This window comes from Tamandua tetradactyla, chromosome 17 (assembly GCF_023851605.1).
Source record: "Tamandua tetradactyla isolate mTamTet1 chromosome 17, mTamTet1.pri, whole genome shotgun sequence".
Taxonomy (NCBI): Eukaryota; Metazoa; Chordata; class Mammalia; order Pilosa; family Myrmecophagidae; genus Tamandua; species Tamandua tetradactyla.
Genome location: NC_135343.1, coordinates 54,187,811 through 54,206,692, shown reverse-complemented (window position 1 = coordinate 54,206,692; position 18,882 = coordinate 54,187,811). Strand labels below are relative to the sequence as shown.

The 18,882-nt window shown below is 38.5% G+C and overlaps 1 protein-coding gene across 12 annotated transcripts in view; it reads right to left on the bottom strand.

Annotated features, from left to right (window-relative positions):
* CTNNA2 (catenin alpha 2) overlaps window positions 1-18,882 on the bottom strand; it is a 1,185,776-nt gene that overhangs the window by 253,897 nt on the left and 912,997 nt on the right. For all 12 annotated transcript variants that reach the window (XM_077134716.1, XM_077134704.1, XM_077134705.1 and 9 more), the window contains one exon: window positions 179-259. In XM_077134716.1, the coding sequence (XP_076990831.1) occupies window positions 179-259 (81 nt within the window). The remainder of the gene's footprint in view (window positions 1-178; window positions 260-18,882) is intronic.

Here is an 18,882-nt window from a genome sequence, read left to right as displayed (position 1 = left end):
CCAAAACACCATCAGACTGCTCCCTTCCTGATGAAATGTTTCTATGTATATTTAGATGTTAGTTTGAATAGCAGCCTGAATGTCAGCTCTAAGAAGGCATCCTGAAACAGGACATTCTTAGAAACCACAACTGATTAATTACCATGCACTTAAAATAAAAACAAAAAATATATAGTACCTGTCTCCTTAGATCTCTTGTTTTCTTGGTCATCTTATCAATCGCAATATTTAGAGGATCTCCTTTTTCTTTCCTTCCAGTCTATTAAGAAAAGAGAAATAATTTCTGATTTAGAAAATTAAACATTAGACATAAAAAGTTTTAGAAAAAATCAAGAATACACAATGTTGCAGAATCCAACTAACAAAAAAGATTATTTTCTATACACAGCTAACATGACTTGGCCAATAGTATTGCTTTCCTCCCAAATAAAAGTCTAAATTGATGAAAATCAATGGACTTTCAGAATGGTTACATGTGTCCATATTCAACTCCATGAAAATCCCCCTTCCCTTTGCCAGACATTTAGCTATTAACTAAAAAAAAGCAAGGATGTTTGGTTTTGCCTTCAAACATAAACATTTGTCTTTCTTTATTACTGAAGCACAGTTTTGTAGAATAAAGATCATTGTGATGAATAAAAGATAAATGGAAAAGGAATTTAAAGTAAATGACCAGAATTCAGAATTTTTTTTACTGAGCTATCATATGCCATGTTACAACTTGTCTACCAAAATCAAAAGATGTTTTACTACAAAATACAATATTTGTAATCTCTCCTTTGTCATATAAATGGGATGCTGAGCATGACAATAAGGAACCCATGACTTGAGGCCATGAAGAGAATTTCCCTTATGACTGCAATAGGCAGGGTAGAGGCAGAAAAAAAATCTTCTTTCTTAAATTATTCGCTAGGAAGTTTCACTAGTTACTTTTTTCTTTTCTTTTTTCTATTTTTGGTGCTTGTAGAAAAACAAAACCAAACAAAACACAATTTCCATTATACTTTTAAAACAAGAACAGCGACAACAAAATTCCCAGGGATAAAAAAGCTCTACAAAACGTCTTCCCTTTAAAAGACAACATGTTTTCAAAAGCTTTGCCAAATCTTCTAAAACACGAATTTTAGTCAGGCATGCTACAGATTATTTATTTATTTATCTTTCTACTGGCAGGCCAGTTCTTGTTTTATATCCCATCTCTGCAAAATCATATAAGTCCCCAAGCAACTTATGTACAGAATGAAATGAGATCTCAAGTCACCAGCTATGACCAACAGGGTGATAGGTTTTGAGAATCTATAGAAATCAGTATCCAACAGATTTCCAAATTTTCTTTTTCTATGACAAAAATTTGGGTACATAAAACCCGATACATATACACCAGATCTACAAGGCTGAGTTTGAGGCAGTGACTCTTTTCAGATATTGCTTAATCAACCTTTTTTTTTTTTTTTTTCTGAACAAATGTGTGCTTCCTAGTCTTATAGGGTTTTCATTAAAGGTCAAAACCAAGGCATAAGTGGGTATTTTTTTAAATATCTAAAGTCTTACAATACCCCATCATACTCATTCAGTCCCTAAACTCACCCTTGTTCCTTTCACATCCACACACTGAGACTCTCTGTAGAAAAGAGCTTAAAAGTAGTGGCTTTGAAATATCAGCATGCAGATAGCTCCATGGAAGTAAAAGTGTATGGGCAAGAACAATTTGCTGCTTTGTCTTTAGATAGATTTTGGTTGCACAGCGAGTATGGTTTCTGTGTCCTGGGTCTCCAATTCAGGTGTGTTAAAATTCAGCAGCCAGAGCCTGTTCTTCCCATCCCCACCCCTCCCCTTCCTTTTCCTTCCTTTCCTTTCCAACTGTTTATTTTGAAACACTTTCAAACTTACAGGACAGTTACAAAAGAAATACAAACCCCATACAGAAAAATTCAAAATACCGTATCCCTCAGTCCCACCAATTTTAAGATTTTGTCACATTTGTCATATGATTTTATCTCTTCATCTATTCATTTGTCTACACATATGTCTATCCATCCATCTATCCATCTGCCTGTTTGCCTTTCAAGCTGTTTTTCTGTATATTTATTAATTCATTCCCTGAACACTTGAGTGTAGGTTGTATATGTCATGCTCCTCCAGCACTTAATACTGCTATGTAAATTTCCTAAGAGCAGGGATGCTTATCTGTGTAACCACCTTAACTGCAGCTGTCAAGTTCAAGAAATTTTAGCATTTATACAAAGTTTACACCCTATAGTCCAATTTTTTCATATGTCCCAATAATGGCCTTTGAACCTTATTAGCTCACATCCACGACAATGTATTGCTTTTAATTTTCATTGTCTCTGTAGTTGCTATTCTTTTTTTTTTCACTGTGGGGCAGAGCCTTTTCCTTTCTTCCTTGGTTCTCTGCTTGGAACTAGAATGTTTGCCATCAGCATATGGGGCCTTTTGCCTGGGCCACGATAATTTTAAGAACCAGAGACTTACTGTGCTCTTTCTCTGTATGATAGCAATAAAAACTTAGCTGAAAAATTTTAAATGATGAGTTTGGACTAAAATGTGGTTATGGCAGAAGGAGACTGAATCACTCAACTTTCAACATGAAAAAAAAAATCACGAGTGTGTGGACATAACAAAATAGTTGCTGAGTAGATACTAAGTGCCAGATACGGTGCTGACTTCATCCTACCAGATAAATAGCATTATCACAATTTTACAAATGAGAAAATGAGAATACAAGAGGGATTGGTACCCAAAAAATGAGAAATCAAGATAAAAATTTTTCTTTATTTTTAAATTAGTGGTAGGTTTACAGGAAAATCATGTTGAATATACAGATGTCCATATATGCCCCTTCATGCACAGTTTTTTTCTATTATTAACAATTTGCATTAGTGTGGTACCTTTTACAGTCGATGAAACAATATCATTATAATTATTTTAATGACTAAAGTCTATATTTTACACTAAGGTTCACTCATTAATTCTACAGTCTTATGATTTTTTTTTTATTCCTGTAACATATATACAACCTAAAATGTCCCATTTGATCCACTTTTAAATATACAAGTCAGTAGCACTGGTTACATTCACAATGCTGTACCACCATCACCACCACCATCTCCATCATCACAATAAAATATTTTTTTTTAATCAGAATTAATGCAAAAAAAAATTCATGATGAACAAACTATCCGAATTTTAAACAAAGATAGCATCCAACAGGCCCGGGATTTGGATGAGATGGAGAGGTGAGGGTGTGACTCAGACAACATTTTGAAATTTTAAACTTTAAAACATTTTGGAATGCATTATTCATACTGAAAAACCAAAAAAGAACCAAAAAAAAATGTTGTTCACCTGAAATTCAAGTTTAAGTGGACGCCCTGTATTTTAATATGCTAAACCTGGCAGCCTTACTACCAGGAGAAACAGTGATGCCTCAGATTGTAACCAGGGCTGTGAGACCCATGTGGGAAGGCTTGGCTGCCGTGTGCTATGAGTTGAAATGGAGCGCAGGGACTCTGCACCTCGGCTGGCATTAACAACCTGCAACTGTAAAGCATGCACCTCTTAGATGTGTGGCATCATATTGGGTACACAAAAAGTGACAGCCACAGTCCTTCCTGTCAAAGAACTCCAAGTTCAGGTGAATAATCCAGAAAAAGAGACCTATAACATGACCAGCAATACTAAGGAGACCAGCACTCGAAGAGAGGGTTGTGCTGCTCAGAAGAAGGAAAAGAGGTTGCATTTGGGAAGTAGGGCAACCTTGCAGAGAAGTGGGGGATGCTGTTGGACCTTAAGTCCTAGGTAAGATTTGAATAAGAGAGGGTGTCTCTCTAAGTCGAAGTGGCAGAAAGAAAGACATCAAGACAGGAGATGGCGAGGCAGGTTCTGGGAGGAGGCAGGTTCTGGGAGGATCGTGAGTGGAGTGGGACAGCCTTTTCTCTATCATGAGAAGGGATCAGTTTTACTAGCTGTTGAGACAAATTATCTTTGTGTGATCTTCTTTTTGGTATGATGATTGCCCACTTTATTTTTATCTGCAAACCCAGAGGATTTCTAGTGACATTAGAATTCTATGACACTGTTGTCAGGATTCTGTTTGTGTAAGATTTGTGATCCTGAGTTTTTCCAGCTTCTACTTGGGTTGAGGGAAATTCAGACCCGCCTTTGACTTGAGTTCCATATTTATTTTCACTGTTTAGGGAGGCTGGGGAATCAGTTAAATCAAGACCTAGGGCTTAGGAAATTTGGGCACCAGCTGGAATCATCAATTCAGTGAAACTTTGTTAGCACCAATTTATTTTTAAATAAGGTGTATGTGCAAGAATAACAATAATAGCCTGTCAACACTCAGATTTTCACAGCAAATGGGTCTTTCAAGCCAGCACTCTGCACTTCCCTGTGCCCTCTTACATTAGTATATAGAAATCATTATATATTATCAGCAGAAACTAGAGTGGAAGCCAATCAGAGAAAGAGAGAGAGAAAAAGAGCTCCATCTCCTAGTGTCAACCTTCCATTAGTAGGCCCTGTGATCTTGGACTAATGATTTGGCTCATTTTGATGTCTGAGCTTTCTCATAAGCACAATGAATAACATAATATATGCCCTGTCTTCTTCACAAGGTCTGCCAGATGATCAATCACAATGACAATGTGCTGGAAATGGTAAAAGGCCTTAACAATATTCAGCGTAATTAGGAAAGTATTTTTTTTTTTTTTTTTTTTTTTTTTGCAGTGGAAGAAATGAAAGAATTGATTTGGAAACTACATGGAAACTATTTTTGGATCACCTGGACTTCTGCTTTCTTCATTTAGGCAGATGATATATGGAAACCTTGCCAAAAACTAGAATCTCTAAAGGAAAAAATATTTCTCTATAAAGAAGTAATTTTTAGGCAGTTCATTTGAAAGAAGTAACTTGTCTGGAATATTTCTAAAAAATGTAATAAAAGAAAGAAACTCTTGCTGAGTATTTTTTAGATAGTAGGTTCTTATATATATTTGTTAATTAACTAAGGCTTTGATCATCTTGAGCAAACACTACATCTCAGGGAGTCAACCAGAAGCCTCACTCCCTTCTTCCTCCCTAAGTCTCTGTGGTAGTTAGGTTTAGTTGTCAACTTGATCAGGTAATGGTGCCCAGTTCTGTGGCTGTGGATTTGAATCATTAGCTTGTGAGACTCATTGGTGGCTGATTACATCTGTAGTCTCTGGAGCGAGTGCCTCCTCAATGAGTGATGTTCAATTTAATTCATGGGAAGCTTAAAAGAGAGAGCTCAATGCAGCCCAGCCCAAGCAGCTCAGCATACCTCATTTCAGCACTTGCAGCTCAGTCCAGACCTTTGGAGATGCAGAAAGGAATCACCCCAGGGAAAGTTGTTGGAACACAAAAGTCTGGAGAGAAGGCCAGCAGAGATCACCCTGCGCCTTCTCATGTAAAAGAGAACCTCAGATAAAAGTTAGCTGCCTTTTTTCTGAATAACCATACATTTTCAACTAAATAAATCCCCTTTTATTAAAAGCCAATCCAGAACTGGGGTGTTGCATTCTGGCAGCTTTGGCAGACTAGCACAGCTTCCAAGTTCCATAAAAAACCAAAGAGAGTTTAATAAACTAAGGTGAGAGGAGAACTGAGATTTCATTTTGACATCATCAGCTAATAAACAGACCGAAGTGTGTGATCTGAAATCAGTCATTCATTTACTCCCAGCCTTTGCTGAACAGGAAACAAAAACCAGTTGTAACCACTCTCTAGCAATAACTACCTGTGTGACCTGGGCTCCTTCTCTAGCCTGCAGTCTTATCTATGGGATGAAGGGAGCAGAGACAGAACATGGAATGTGAGAAACAGAAAAGCCAACATGAGCTACTCTTGCCCTGCCATGGGGAAGTTCTCACGGCATTGCAGAAAGGGCTGGGCATTAGAAAACCTCAGCTGGTTTTCATATCTAAAATGTGGATAAATCCTTGCTCCATGTGATCATCAAGAATATTAAAAGAGACCAGATGTATAACTTAAGCTCAATAAATGTTGTATCTTTCTCCCCATGCCCTCATCCCCCTTGAAGAAGAGTTCAACAAGGTCCAGAGAGAGAAAGAGGCAGATTCTGATCATTTAAATAGTGAATGTGTGACTACTACCTCCAAATTCCCAGTCCAGGTCTCTTTTCATTCCATGTCTAAATCATCTTCCATCTATAAAATTCTAAGATTCTAGGATTTTGTAGTGTTTCATGTGTTTCTCTTCAAATGCTGTAAAAAAAAATCTGTTTGAGGTCTATTTCTTCTGGTGCTTTCTGTGCTTTCCTTGGATCTGCTTCCCACTTGCCTTCTTTAGCTTTACCTTCAGGTAATGATTCTGCAATAGAGAGAACCATTTAATAAATATCACTATTAAAAAGGAAGACAAACGAGAGTACTCTCTCACATTGCTTCAGGCAGCTTTCTTAGTAGCCATCTGTTGTCCTAGGGAGATGCATCTTTATTAAACTGTATTTGCTTTAGTCTTTGAGCACTATTTTACAAAACACACTCATGGTAGACCCATGGCTTGAATTAATGAGAAGGAAGGGAATGAATTTCCTGATTTGGATTCTGATAAGCGATCCTTTACTCCTCTATCTTCAGTCTCTAAATTCAAGTCCAATGTGCAAAATACCAAAAATTGTGAAGAAGACCTTTCTACTTCCAGTTTGGTCTCAAACAAAAGGATTGGGTCTCCTGGTCAATAGTTTGATTTCCACAATCAGTCTCAGGAAAAGTATAATTGTTTATTTCAACAATTTATCCTTTATGAAATAACAGCCCTTTACCCTGAGGGAAGATTTCCTTCCTTTTGCTCTATCTACTCTCTCTCCCATACTTTCTCTTCCTTTCTCTTTCAAATATCTCCTCTTTTGAAATATTGAAATGTCTGCAATGTGTTTATATTATATGCTGAATATTGCAAAACTGACACTAACTTCCTTATTTAAAAAACAAAAACGAAAAGCATATTAATTTTTAAATTTATGAAAATGAAAATTATTTAATGGTTACCTCCCGATCCTAGTACTTCACCTGAATGCATATTTCAATACAGCTGGGCACTCATGGAGACTCTGGGACTAAAAATCAAATATTCCAGTATTTTTGGTGGAGCAATGATTCCATGTTAGTTTCAAGGCACAGAATTAATACCTGGGATGTGTTTCTCAGAAGGTAGAAGTCTGTCATTCTCTTCCTTTCCCTCAAAGTACCTGATAGAATTTGTGAGGAATCTTCAAAATTTTGTATAGCTGTGATTCTAATACATTGGCTGTGCAGAGAGATAATCAAATGCCCAGTCTTCAAATTGTTGTCATTTATGGAAGTCCAAATGACAGAAAACAGTAACGTAGCCTGCATTCTATCTTCAATACATTTTGCTGTCATTTAAACCTATGATTTAGACACAGGAGGGAGAAAAAAATATATCTATTGATCCAACAGTCAGTCTATCACATTGGTAGGGTGGCTCACCCTCCCTCAATCCCCACTTTTGAAATCATATCCTTATTACACATAGCACTATTGTTTACAGAACGTTGAACATTTCATAAAACCTTTATAATATGACTAAATCACAGCCTGAGAATGTGGATCTTTCTAAATATTTCCTTTTCACTTGCTAAGGCCATTGCTCTTGGAAAGGAAACTTCTTAGAACAGATGAACGCTTAGCAGTAGCCACAAACCAAATCTATATTCAGGGGGAGATGTGATACTTAGAGCAAATAACAACCCAGATCTTTCTGGACTCTGGGGTGGTGGGGGGAAGTGTAAAGGTGAAGAGGAGAAAAAGACTGATGATAAAGTCACAGAACAAAAATTTATCTGTGGTAGTTCTCTGCCTAACCCTATCAATGCTCGAGGAAAGAGTCATAAATGTACCATACAAAAATACCAGGATGGTGTCATTGTGAGACCACCAGGATCTACCATTGCAGAGCAATATCCACGCAAACACTAGAGATGCACAAAGAGGGATGGACATTGTGGTAGATCACTGTTGTTTTTGTCCAGTCAGCAACCTATCCATGTTCTTTCAGTAAGAACCCTCTAAGTGTTCCTTTTGACACTCAACCAAGGTGCTCCAGTCAAGTGATAAACTTCTGAAACCATTCGAATAAATGAGAATCAACCATAGAGCTGTAAGTGGTAATTATGAGGAAAGAGGCATTTTTCCCCTACAGTGGGATTGATAAAATGGTTACAGATAAATTTTGCAGTACTTAGTGTGTCTCAAAAAATAGACCCCACAAAGGAAAAGGCATAGCTGAGAAAGGGGAGGAGAGGGGAGCGGGAGGGGGAGGGAAGGGAAGGGGGGAAGGTGAGAAAGATTATTAGAAAAAGGGAAAGAAAAGGAATAAAGAATTAGGAAAAGGGAAGAAAATAGAGGCAGAAGGAAGGAAAAGGGAAGAGAAAAGTCAGAGTTTTTAGTCAAATCTAGTTGGTTCATAGTTTACATTATATAAAAACTTCTAAAATAAAGCTCCATGAGGGTATAGTTTTTGCTTCACTTATCATTGTATAATTTGAGCCTGTAACTATGTTTGGCATATAATATGCATTCAGTACATTTTATTAAATCGAGGACTGAAATATTTGGGCACCTAATTCAACTGTCTCTAAAGCTGTGTCTATCAATGAACTTCCTGGCACCACAAGTTAATAAATCGCCTCACGTTGTGGATGTGGGGTTTCTAAAGCTTGCAACCAAAAGACTTGGCTAAATTAGAGACCTCCAAACAGAAAGCCAAAATAATTTGAACATGGGGTGCTGGGGAGGGAAGGACCTCAAGGAAGGTTCTAAGTCATGGCCGCCAGGAGTACTTTGTATCTTTATATCCTATTACTCCTCTAAATCCACTTAGTCACCAACCTTGAGAATCTGCCCACCAAAAAGTCTCTAGGATTCTTACTTTCCCTCAAATCCCTCTGCCCATGAAATCAGCCCACACCCAGGCTAAGATCTCCAAAACCACAGCACCTTTTGTTGATTTATCTGACACATCATCTTCAGCAATTGAGAAGAAGCTTCCATTTCTTCAGTTCAATATTCCACAGTCCCTATCTTGTTCTTGATGTATCTTTAGTATCGAATGGATTCTTGGACATAGTTTTTTTTTTTTTTTTTGCGTGGGCAGGTACCAGGACTCAAATCCAGGTTTCTGGCACAGCAGGCAAGAACTCTGCCACCAAGTCATCTTTGCCCCCACTTGGATATAGATTTTGAGACTTCATAATCTGACTTCTTTCTCATAATAGCCCACATCTTTAATCATCATGTTCCTACTTACTGACTCACAAACTTCCTGACACCGAGGCTCATGCTGGGGCCTGGTGGGAAGTGGCCATTCTCCCTTCAACCATTCACCTAATCAGACTCTAACCACTCACTGTTCAAGGCATAGCTCCAGAGTCTCCTCCTCCAGGAAGTATTCCTAGACTGAACTAGTCCTTGAAGATGCTCCTCTCCTCTGACTACATCCTTCAGTTAGGAACTGTACCAAATAATGCAGTTGTTAACAATGTACCACCTTGCATGATTTAAAAAATCAGAGTAGAATTAAATTTTTTTTGTGGGTGGAGAAAGCCTCAATTTTCTCCCAGACAACACTGCATGAAACTCATTAAAAGTATTCAGGAAATACTTGTTTATGGATAGAAGGATGGAAGATCCAAGTAAGAACCTTCAGACAGGAAGGAAGTATGAAACAGATGGATGATTTGGAAAATGCAGACCCTAAAAATAAATTTCACACACTTCACAATTTGCTGATCAAAGCCATAGGAAGTGGTTAGCACCTGTGTAATGTTACAATTTTTGCTCCTTGATTTATTTTATCAACCCAGGTGTAGTCCTCAGTGATTATTTCTCAGGCGGCCCTGCATAGAAGACATTTTTCATTAAAGTTCCCTGTCCCCAATCTGGGGTGATTGCTGAAAGCCAGGTTGATTAACCACTATTCCTTCTCAGACAGTGAGAGGAGACAAAACGAGTGAACTGCTAAAAATTGTCATTTTATCTTTTCTGTTGATGTGAAAGGAGGCAACATATAGGGCAAATTCCCATTGATTTTACACACACACACAAAGCACATATATACCCATACTGACAAATGATTGAAATTTTGATGATATTTCAAGTTCCATTTCATTTGTAAGTGAGCATTCCCCAAAGCACTCAGCTACAGACCAGGTTATCACTACCTAAAGGGTCCCTGGAGTCTGGCATTTTCCACCTTCTCCAAGAAAGGTCAATGACTGGAGTCCACATTGTTGAGGTTTCACAGAAATCAGAAAACAGCCCGGCAGAGGGTTAGCTAACTTTATAGAAAATATGTCTTGGCCTCCCTGTGCCTCACCTACTGAAATGTTAGGAGCTAGTTCATGTCGTAATTCCTCCATCAAGCTTCCCTGTCCTCCTCGTGAAAGAGGCGCACCATCTTTGGAGCCCTTGTGGGCACTTCTACTATAAGCATTTGGTGCTTTAGAAACAGTCATCACCCAGGCAACGCTTACATAGTGTGCAAAACCTTTGCACTGCTAACTGAACTTCAGATGTTGCATTCTACAATGAAAATACAGATATCGAAGATGTATCATTAGGATCTGAATTTTTCAGAAACTTGTCATGAATAATTATCCTTTCTTCCCAGTTGGAGACCAAGAGTTCAAAGATGGAATGGCGCTTGCAAATTTATTTCCTTGAAACTCTGAAATTTCTGGTGCAGTGCCTCACACAGAGTGGGTACTAAGAAACACATGATAAATATGAGTTCAGTGAAGGAATGAAATAATTAGAATTCTGGCTGTTTGATATGATTACATGAGGATGCAAGTTCACTTCTGAGTAGAGGTGGAGTTGAAGAGCAGTTGTGCCTTCCCGAATGGTAGAATAATATTGTTACCTGTGCTTTGGCTGCCCTCACACCCTTCCTTCCCTGCCCAAAACTTCTCCTACGCAGGAAGGAGAGTGAAATCTCCGAGAGGCAGAGCCTGTGGTTGCTCCCATAGGATAAGGATATGCATACCCTTGGGAGAAGAAACACATACAAAGCAAGTAACTTTTACCAAACCTTTCTCTTAAAATAGCAGATGGGGATGTATGAGTTTGAGAACACTAAGTATCAAAAGGGAATGGGTTTAAAGAAAAGGCGCATAAGACATGGGTAGAACCCTGGAAAGGACAAGGAGGCAGGATGTAACAGACAGCACCTTGGACCTTCCCACTGTGCCAGCCTCATTGCATAAGTAAGTGAGGGAGGTGTATGGGTAACACTGGGCAGAGGAACATACTTGGGGGTGCCAGGGCACCCCACAGATATCTCTTTGCATGTGATAGGAATGAGGCCCTTATTCTTGCCCAAATAAACTCTAACCTCCCCTTCTTCATTAAAACCTGCAATCCTGCCTCTTCCTTCCCCCTCTAGCATCACCACCGTCCTCTCTGCCATGCTGCTTTCTCCTTCCTCCCATGCTCCCTCCAAAAGGCCAGCACTGTCTGGAAAGCAACCGCCTAGTGTCTGTTCACTTGAAGTCTAATCACCACATTCAGGAACTAATAATTTCTACTTAGCTAACTAGACCACTAAAACAATTACAGACATATTTCAACAATGCATTCACTAACAAGCTCTAACCTAGCACTGCTAACCTGACTGCCGTACCTTTTGCGAGGTCCTTTATCTTCCAGGAATGGAGTCCGTCAAGACTGGGGTTTGTCCTCAACTCCCTGAACATATCCCCAAGTGTAGGCTGCTTTTCCCCACCCCCCAGCTCCACGTGCACCAAACCCAGCAGCATTTAACCAGCCAGCCATCACTAGACACACCTAAGGCATAAGTGAATTAGGGACCTCCTGGAAACCCTTTTCACTGAGAATGAGTGAATCTGCCTTATAATAGAACCATCTCATGGGGCATTTCTTCATTCTCTGAACCGATGAAAACTTCATGCGGCAAATAGCACTTGTACCACGTGACAGTTAAAAACTCAGCTAAGTAGAAAGGAGGCCAAATCCCTGAAACACATGTCCCACATTGTCCCAAAGATTCCTCACTATATGACTCCCATAAACACCATCTGCTGTGTTAATTTGTAAAGAATGACAGGGTTCTTAAAATTACACTTTGCTCTCTGTAGCGTACACTGTGTCTATTAAGGGGGAGAATTGAGAATGTGCATCACATCCAGCCAGACACTCAGCTATTTTTTCTTCCTGTGTTGGGATCTTATGAAAAATTTGCGAGGTCTGCACAGAATTTTAAGAAGTGTATCACATTCTCTCCACACCACCTGTAGGCAAAAAACACAACAAAATGCACACAACAAAACCTTTGCTTAGATTTTAATCCTAGCATCTAATGCCTCTCCACATCAGGTGCATAGTTCCCACTTCACGGGATCCTCATAACAATGTGAAGCAGCCAGGATGCAAAGTCTTTGACTTTAAGTAAAAAGAAGATGAACAGCCGAAGTTAGGAGAACTTCTCGCATGTGACTTAATTCTCCATTGTGGGACACTGACCACCAGAACTTTCTCAGGGTCCTGGGGTGGTGGCTCAGAGCATTTCTCAATTGCTCATCTGCATCCACTGGCAAAACCAGATGAATGATTAACATCTCATGACCAAAGATGTATCATGATGTGACAGTCAATGCAGGGCTTGGGAGACAGGTTTCTAATGCAAACCTGTAATGCAGGTGAAATGAGTTCTCAGGGTGTTGCTGGTTAAATAGTGTTAAATGATGCCTAGAAACAAGAGGATAGTCAGGAGAGTCTTAATATCAATGATCCTTAGGCCAAAACTCTCAACATGAGATAGTTTCCATAAATATAGATTCCTGGGTCCTTCCTCCAAGAGATTCTGTTCTGCTGTCTCTGGAGTAGGAGGACCTAGACATCTTCATTAAAAAAAAATGGCTTTTTAAAAAAATTATAGATAAGCACTAGAGACACAGGAATACTTCAGTTGTTCTCATCCTGATTAATCATCTGAAACTTTTCAGATACAGAGAGGCTCAAAACTTATTCCCAGCCTCCTAAATCAAAATTCTAATTTGAGGACCACAAGCTTTGCAACCATTTACTTATAGTTAGCCTGAAATAGGACTAAGCCTCCACAGTTAGGGCAATCCTGCTTAATTCTAGATGAATTAGTCATTCTATCTCAAAACACAAGTTTTCTCAAAAAAATCACTTGAAAAAACAGAAAGCCACACTGCCTGAGAACCCAAAACAATGCAGAGTAGGCCCAGCCCTCTCCCCAACTCACAAACCCTGCCACACCACTTCAAAACATTCCCTGCACAAAGGAAAAAAAAAAAGTTAAACCAGCACCCCAGAATTCCTTGTCATCATCACCTCTGTTGGTTGTAGGCAACCAAATAAGGCTAGCTGGATGCAATGGACAAAGAGATGAAGGAGACTGCTAACTTAATTATAGAGAGCTTAAGACAATTTTGTAGGATCACAAATAACAGGATCCTCATCCAGGCAATATTCCAGAACTTCTGCTGGTAAATCCAAATCTACATTCTATCAATTTCCCATGATTGTTTGAAAATTTGCTTTCATGTTCCCCTACCTATAAGACAACCTTCTCTGTTCCCTTGTAATTTCATGCTAGTCACTAGCTTCTCTGAGCACCCCATAATCCTGCATACCAACTCCAGGTTCTTTCGCCCCTCTATTTCTGAAACATTCTTTATAGCTCAAATCAAGTCCTGCCTCTGCCTGACCCCATAGCTTTCATAAAATTCTCCATTCTCTAAACTGAGATCACAATTAGAACAGTTCTTTCCTGATGTCTGGATGTGGCATCCCTCTCAGATAAACCCTTGAACATCTTCCTTGGGGCAAAAGCAGTGAGTAGTTTCACCTCACATCCTCCACAGTCACACTTCTGGCTTGTAGCTGCCTCCATTTAGATGAAAAAAAAAAACAGGAGGTGCTAAAGATTGCTGCTTAAATTTCCTCCATTCACTCAGAATAAGCTGAACTGAATGAACAACTGTTGCTTCCAATTATATCATCAAATTTATGAAAAACTGGATTTTCAACACAGATTAACCCCAAATTATTTTGGGAGGAAATAACCCATAAATTGTTTTGGTAATATATTTGTCAATTGTACATATAATGCAATAAAATTAAAATGTTGCAATTATGTTTGGCATTTGAATGTGCATATATAAATGTGTTTATGTGTTATATAAACTCATTTGGCATGATCCTTTAACAATTACTTAAATGCGCATACTCTATCATCGTATAGACAGAGGATAAGCTCTGTAGGGTAGAGTTCAAATCTCCCTGTCTCTGACACAATGCCTTGAAGGACAAGTTAATGAAAGGATGGATGTGGCAGTTAAAGAAGGGTATTGTCAAATAACCCAAGATGAGTTGGGACCATAGACTATTGAGGAAGATGGATTCCCAAATCCTTCTTCCAGAATCTAATACTAACCCTGATTATTTACATTCATAGCTATCTGCTTGTCCAGATGCAGCATGGAAAGACACAATGCTGTTTTCCAGAGTCATCTTAGTCTCCCAAGGGCTGGGAACACTGAGACTTGGGGTAAGGGAAAATGAGTGCTTGATAGAGTAATCGATTTTATGTCATTCTTATGTAAAACGACAGTACAAATGCAACTTCCAGTTCACATGACCACACTTCCTCTAGTTCCATGCCTTCTCCCCACTTTCCCTTACTTCCAGAAGTTTTGAAGCTGAAACAAACAGACTTCAGTTACATCTCAGCCAAGCTATTTACGAGCTGTGTAACTCTGGGCAATTTGCCCAAACTAAATCTCCATTTCTTCATCTGTAAAACCAGTAAATATAACACCTAATTCAAGAATGTGGTGAAATTTAAATGAGATGCATGCAAAATGTCTAGCTTAGAGTCTAAGATGAAAATGGAATCTAATAAATAATAGATTAGTTGTCTTGAGTTTTTCCTTTCTCAATGGAAAGTTTCTTAAGGAAAGGCACAGTGCCCAGAATCTGAACTACACCTGTAGGGAGGATGGATGGATTCAAAGTCTGAGCAGAATATATTACTTTATAGGCTGGATCTGATTTATCAAGACTTGTCACTTGGAAATATTTGAGCATCTGAATAGCATTTCTCATTCATGAAATTTTAACCACCTTAAAATCCATTCATGTGAGTAGGGAGCTACAGGACATACTCCTCCAAAAGCAGGGGCATGGACAAGCAGAAACTGTCTGAAACAATGGTTCTGGAACTAATATGGACTAATTATGATGTGCAGACTCAGAGAATTGACCTATAGAGCACAAATTATCAGCAGAAGGCCTATTGTAAAGGGAGCACTGTATAGTATCCAGGAAAGAGTGGAACAGGGAGACTAAGAAACTGTAGAAGAAAACTCTGAGTGAATTGTACCCTAGCAGTGGCCAGCACTCATTGTCCACCCTCGAGGTAAGCAGCCTCAGTAGAGTCTGTGACCAGCTGCTTCAGAAGGAGAGGATGTGGGGACCTTCCTCCCTCAGCACAGGGAGGAGCATGGCCAAGTGCCATGAATTACTTACAACTGAACAGTTTGGAACGCTGGGTCCCAATTCTGAATTGTGGGTCTAGCTTGCCCTGGAAATGGTTCCCTAAGAACATTGTTACAGCAACATCCACCCTGACAGAGTGGAGTCTTTTGGAGGTTAAAAAAACACATTCCTCCTCAGAGCTGTGAAGAATAGTTTGCTGAAGAGTGCCATTTGCTCAGCAGGCCAGGACAGCACTGCTTCACAAAGCAAAAAAAGAAAAGAAAAAGAAAACAAGAAGGTTTTTGGTGTCTGTTCTAGTTTGCTAACTGTCAGAATGCAATACACCAGAAACAGAATGACTTTTAAAAAGGGGAATTTAATAAGTTGCTAGTTTACAGTTCTAAGGCCAAGAAAATATCCCAATTAAAACAAGTCTATAGAAACATCCAATCTAAGGCATCCAGGGAGATATGCCTTGTTCAAGAAAGCCGATGAAGCTCAGGATCCCCTTCTCAAGTGAGAAGGCATGTGGTGAACATAGTCAGGACTTCTCTCTCAGCCAGTAGAGCACATGGTGAACATGGCATCATTTGCTAGCTTTCTCTCATGATGTTTGGTTTCATGAAGCTCCCCAGGAGGCATTTTCCTTCTTCATATCCAAAGGTCGCTGGCTTGTGAACTCTCTGCTTTGTGGTGCTGCAACATTCTCTGCTCTCTCCAAATCTCCTTCTTTCTACAAAATGTTTCCTCTTTTATAGGACTCCAGAAACTAAGCAAGCCACCCAAATTGGTGGAAACACGCCTCCAGCTAATCCAGTTTGACAACTACTCTAGATTAAATCACACCTCCAGGGAGATGATCTAATTACAGTTTCAAACATTCAATACTGAATAGGGATTAGAAGAAATAGCTGCCTTTACAAAATGGGATTAGGACTAAAACGTGGCTTTTCTAAGGTACATACATCATTTCAAGCCAGCATCGTGTCTTTTCTGACCCTTTTCCCAGGAAGCTTTGTGTACACTTTGTGGGCGATAGGACATGTTTTGATCAGTTAAACCTGGGTAATTCTGAAGATCTGGAATAAATTGAATCAAGAGTCAAAGAAGGATCTAAACTCAAAGTCAACCAACAATAAAACCCTCAGTAAGAGAGAGAAATGGACCATCAGAGTAAACTTGTCAAGAAAATTACATGCCTAGTCATCATCAAAAATTTATGTCACACTAAAAAAAAAAAAAGAAAGAAAAGAAAATGAGAAACATATGGACCCATAAGGGAACAAAATAAAAAGAAAGAAGAGATACAGAATTTAGAATAACTAATTAAAGATGGTCAAACAAATCTCTTAAATCAATTCAAAGACATGAAGGAAAATATGGCTAATGAGATAAAGAATATTAAGAAGACACTGGGTGAGCATAAGAAAGAATTTGAAAGCATGTTGTGTTAGTCAGGGTTCCCTAGAGAAACAGACCCAAATGGAGAGATCTAAAAGTCAGGCCAGTGCTTGCCTGTCTAGAAAACTGGGCATGATCATTTGGCCAATTGACACTAGAACCTAACCATCACACATGCAAATAAAAATAACAGAACTTATGGGAACTAAATGCACAATAGAAGAGATTAAAAATATACTAGAGACATACAAAAGCAGATTTGAATTGGAGAAGAAAGGATCAGCAAACTAGAAGATGAGACATCTGGAATTGTACAAACAGAAGAAACTATAGAGAAAAGAATGGAAAAACTTGAAATATAAGCATCGCAGGTGTCCCAGAAGCAGAAGAGAAGGAAAAAAGGGGCAAATAGAATATTTGAGAAAATAATGGCCAACATTTTCCCAACTCTTACATAATGCTTTTTTTTCAAGAATCACAATGTACTCCAAACAGAATGAATCCTAACAGACCTACTCCAAGACACATACTAATCAGAATGTCAAATGCCAAAAATAGAGAATTCTGAAAGCCACAAGAGAAAAATGATTCATCACATACAAGGGATGCTCAAGAAGACTAAGTTCCAATTTCTCCTCAGAGACTATGGAGGTGAGAGGACATGGCTATGATTTATTTAAGGTACTGAAAGACAAAAGCTTCTAGACAAGAATTCTTTATCTGGTAAAGCTGTCCTTTAAAAATGAGGAAGGGTTTAAAATATCCACAGATAAGCAGAAACTGAGAGAGTTCATCAACAAGCGATCTACCCTACAAGAAATAATAAAGGGAGTTCTGTAGGCTGAAAGGAAAACAGCGAGCGAGAGCAGCTCACAGCAGAGTGTAGAAATGAAGATTATCAGTAATGGTAACTAAAATGGTAAAAAGAGAGACAAAAATAACAAGATATGACATATAATAGGCAAATGATAAAATGGTTGAAGTAAGTACCGCTTTTACGGTAATAACTTTTAATGTTAATAGATTAAACTCTCTAATCAAAAGACACAGATTGACAGATTTGACAAAAAAGATATGCTCCAACTATGTGTTGTCTACAAGAGAATCACTTTAGAACCAAGAACATAAAATGGTTGAAAGTGAAAAAGCTGGAAAAAGAGATTCCATTAAAACAATAACTTAAAAAGAAGCTGGAATAGCTATACTAATTAAATTGGACAAAACAGATTTTAAAAACAAAATTGCTATAAGAGGCAAAGAAGAGCATTAAATATCTATAAAAGTGACAACCCACCAAGAAGAAATAATAATCTCACGTATTTATGCACCTGACCAGAGTGCCCCCAAAATACATGAGACAAACATGCGCAACACTTAAGGGAGAAATAGACATCTGTACTATTGTTGAAGACTTCAATACACTACTCTCATCAATAGATAGAAAATCTAGACAGAGGATCAATAAGTAAACAGAAAACTTGAAAAAAATGATAAGTGAACTAGACCTAACTAGACCTAAAAGAACATTGCACCCCCAAATAGCAGGGTATACATTCTTCTCAAGTGCTCATAGATCATTTTCCAGGATGGACTACACATTGAGCCACAAAAAAATATCTCTATAAATGTAAAAAGACTGAAATTATACAAAGCATGTTCTCTGACCATAAAGGAAAGAAGATGGAAATCAATAACAGGTGGAGGACTAGAAAATTCACAAATATGTAGAGCTTAAACAGCACATTCTTAAACAATCACTAGTCAAAGAAGAAATACAAGATAAATCAGTAAATATCTTGAGAAAAATGAAAACAAGAACACAGCATACCAAAATTTATGGATGCAGCCAAGGCAGTGCTCAGAGGAAAATTTATAGCCTTAAACATCAACATTAAATAGACAAAAAAGCTAAAATCAAAGATGTAAC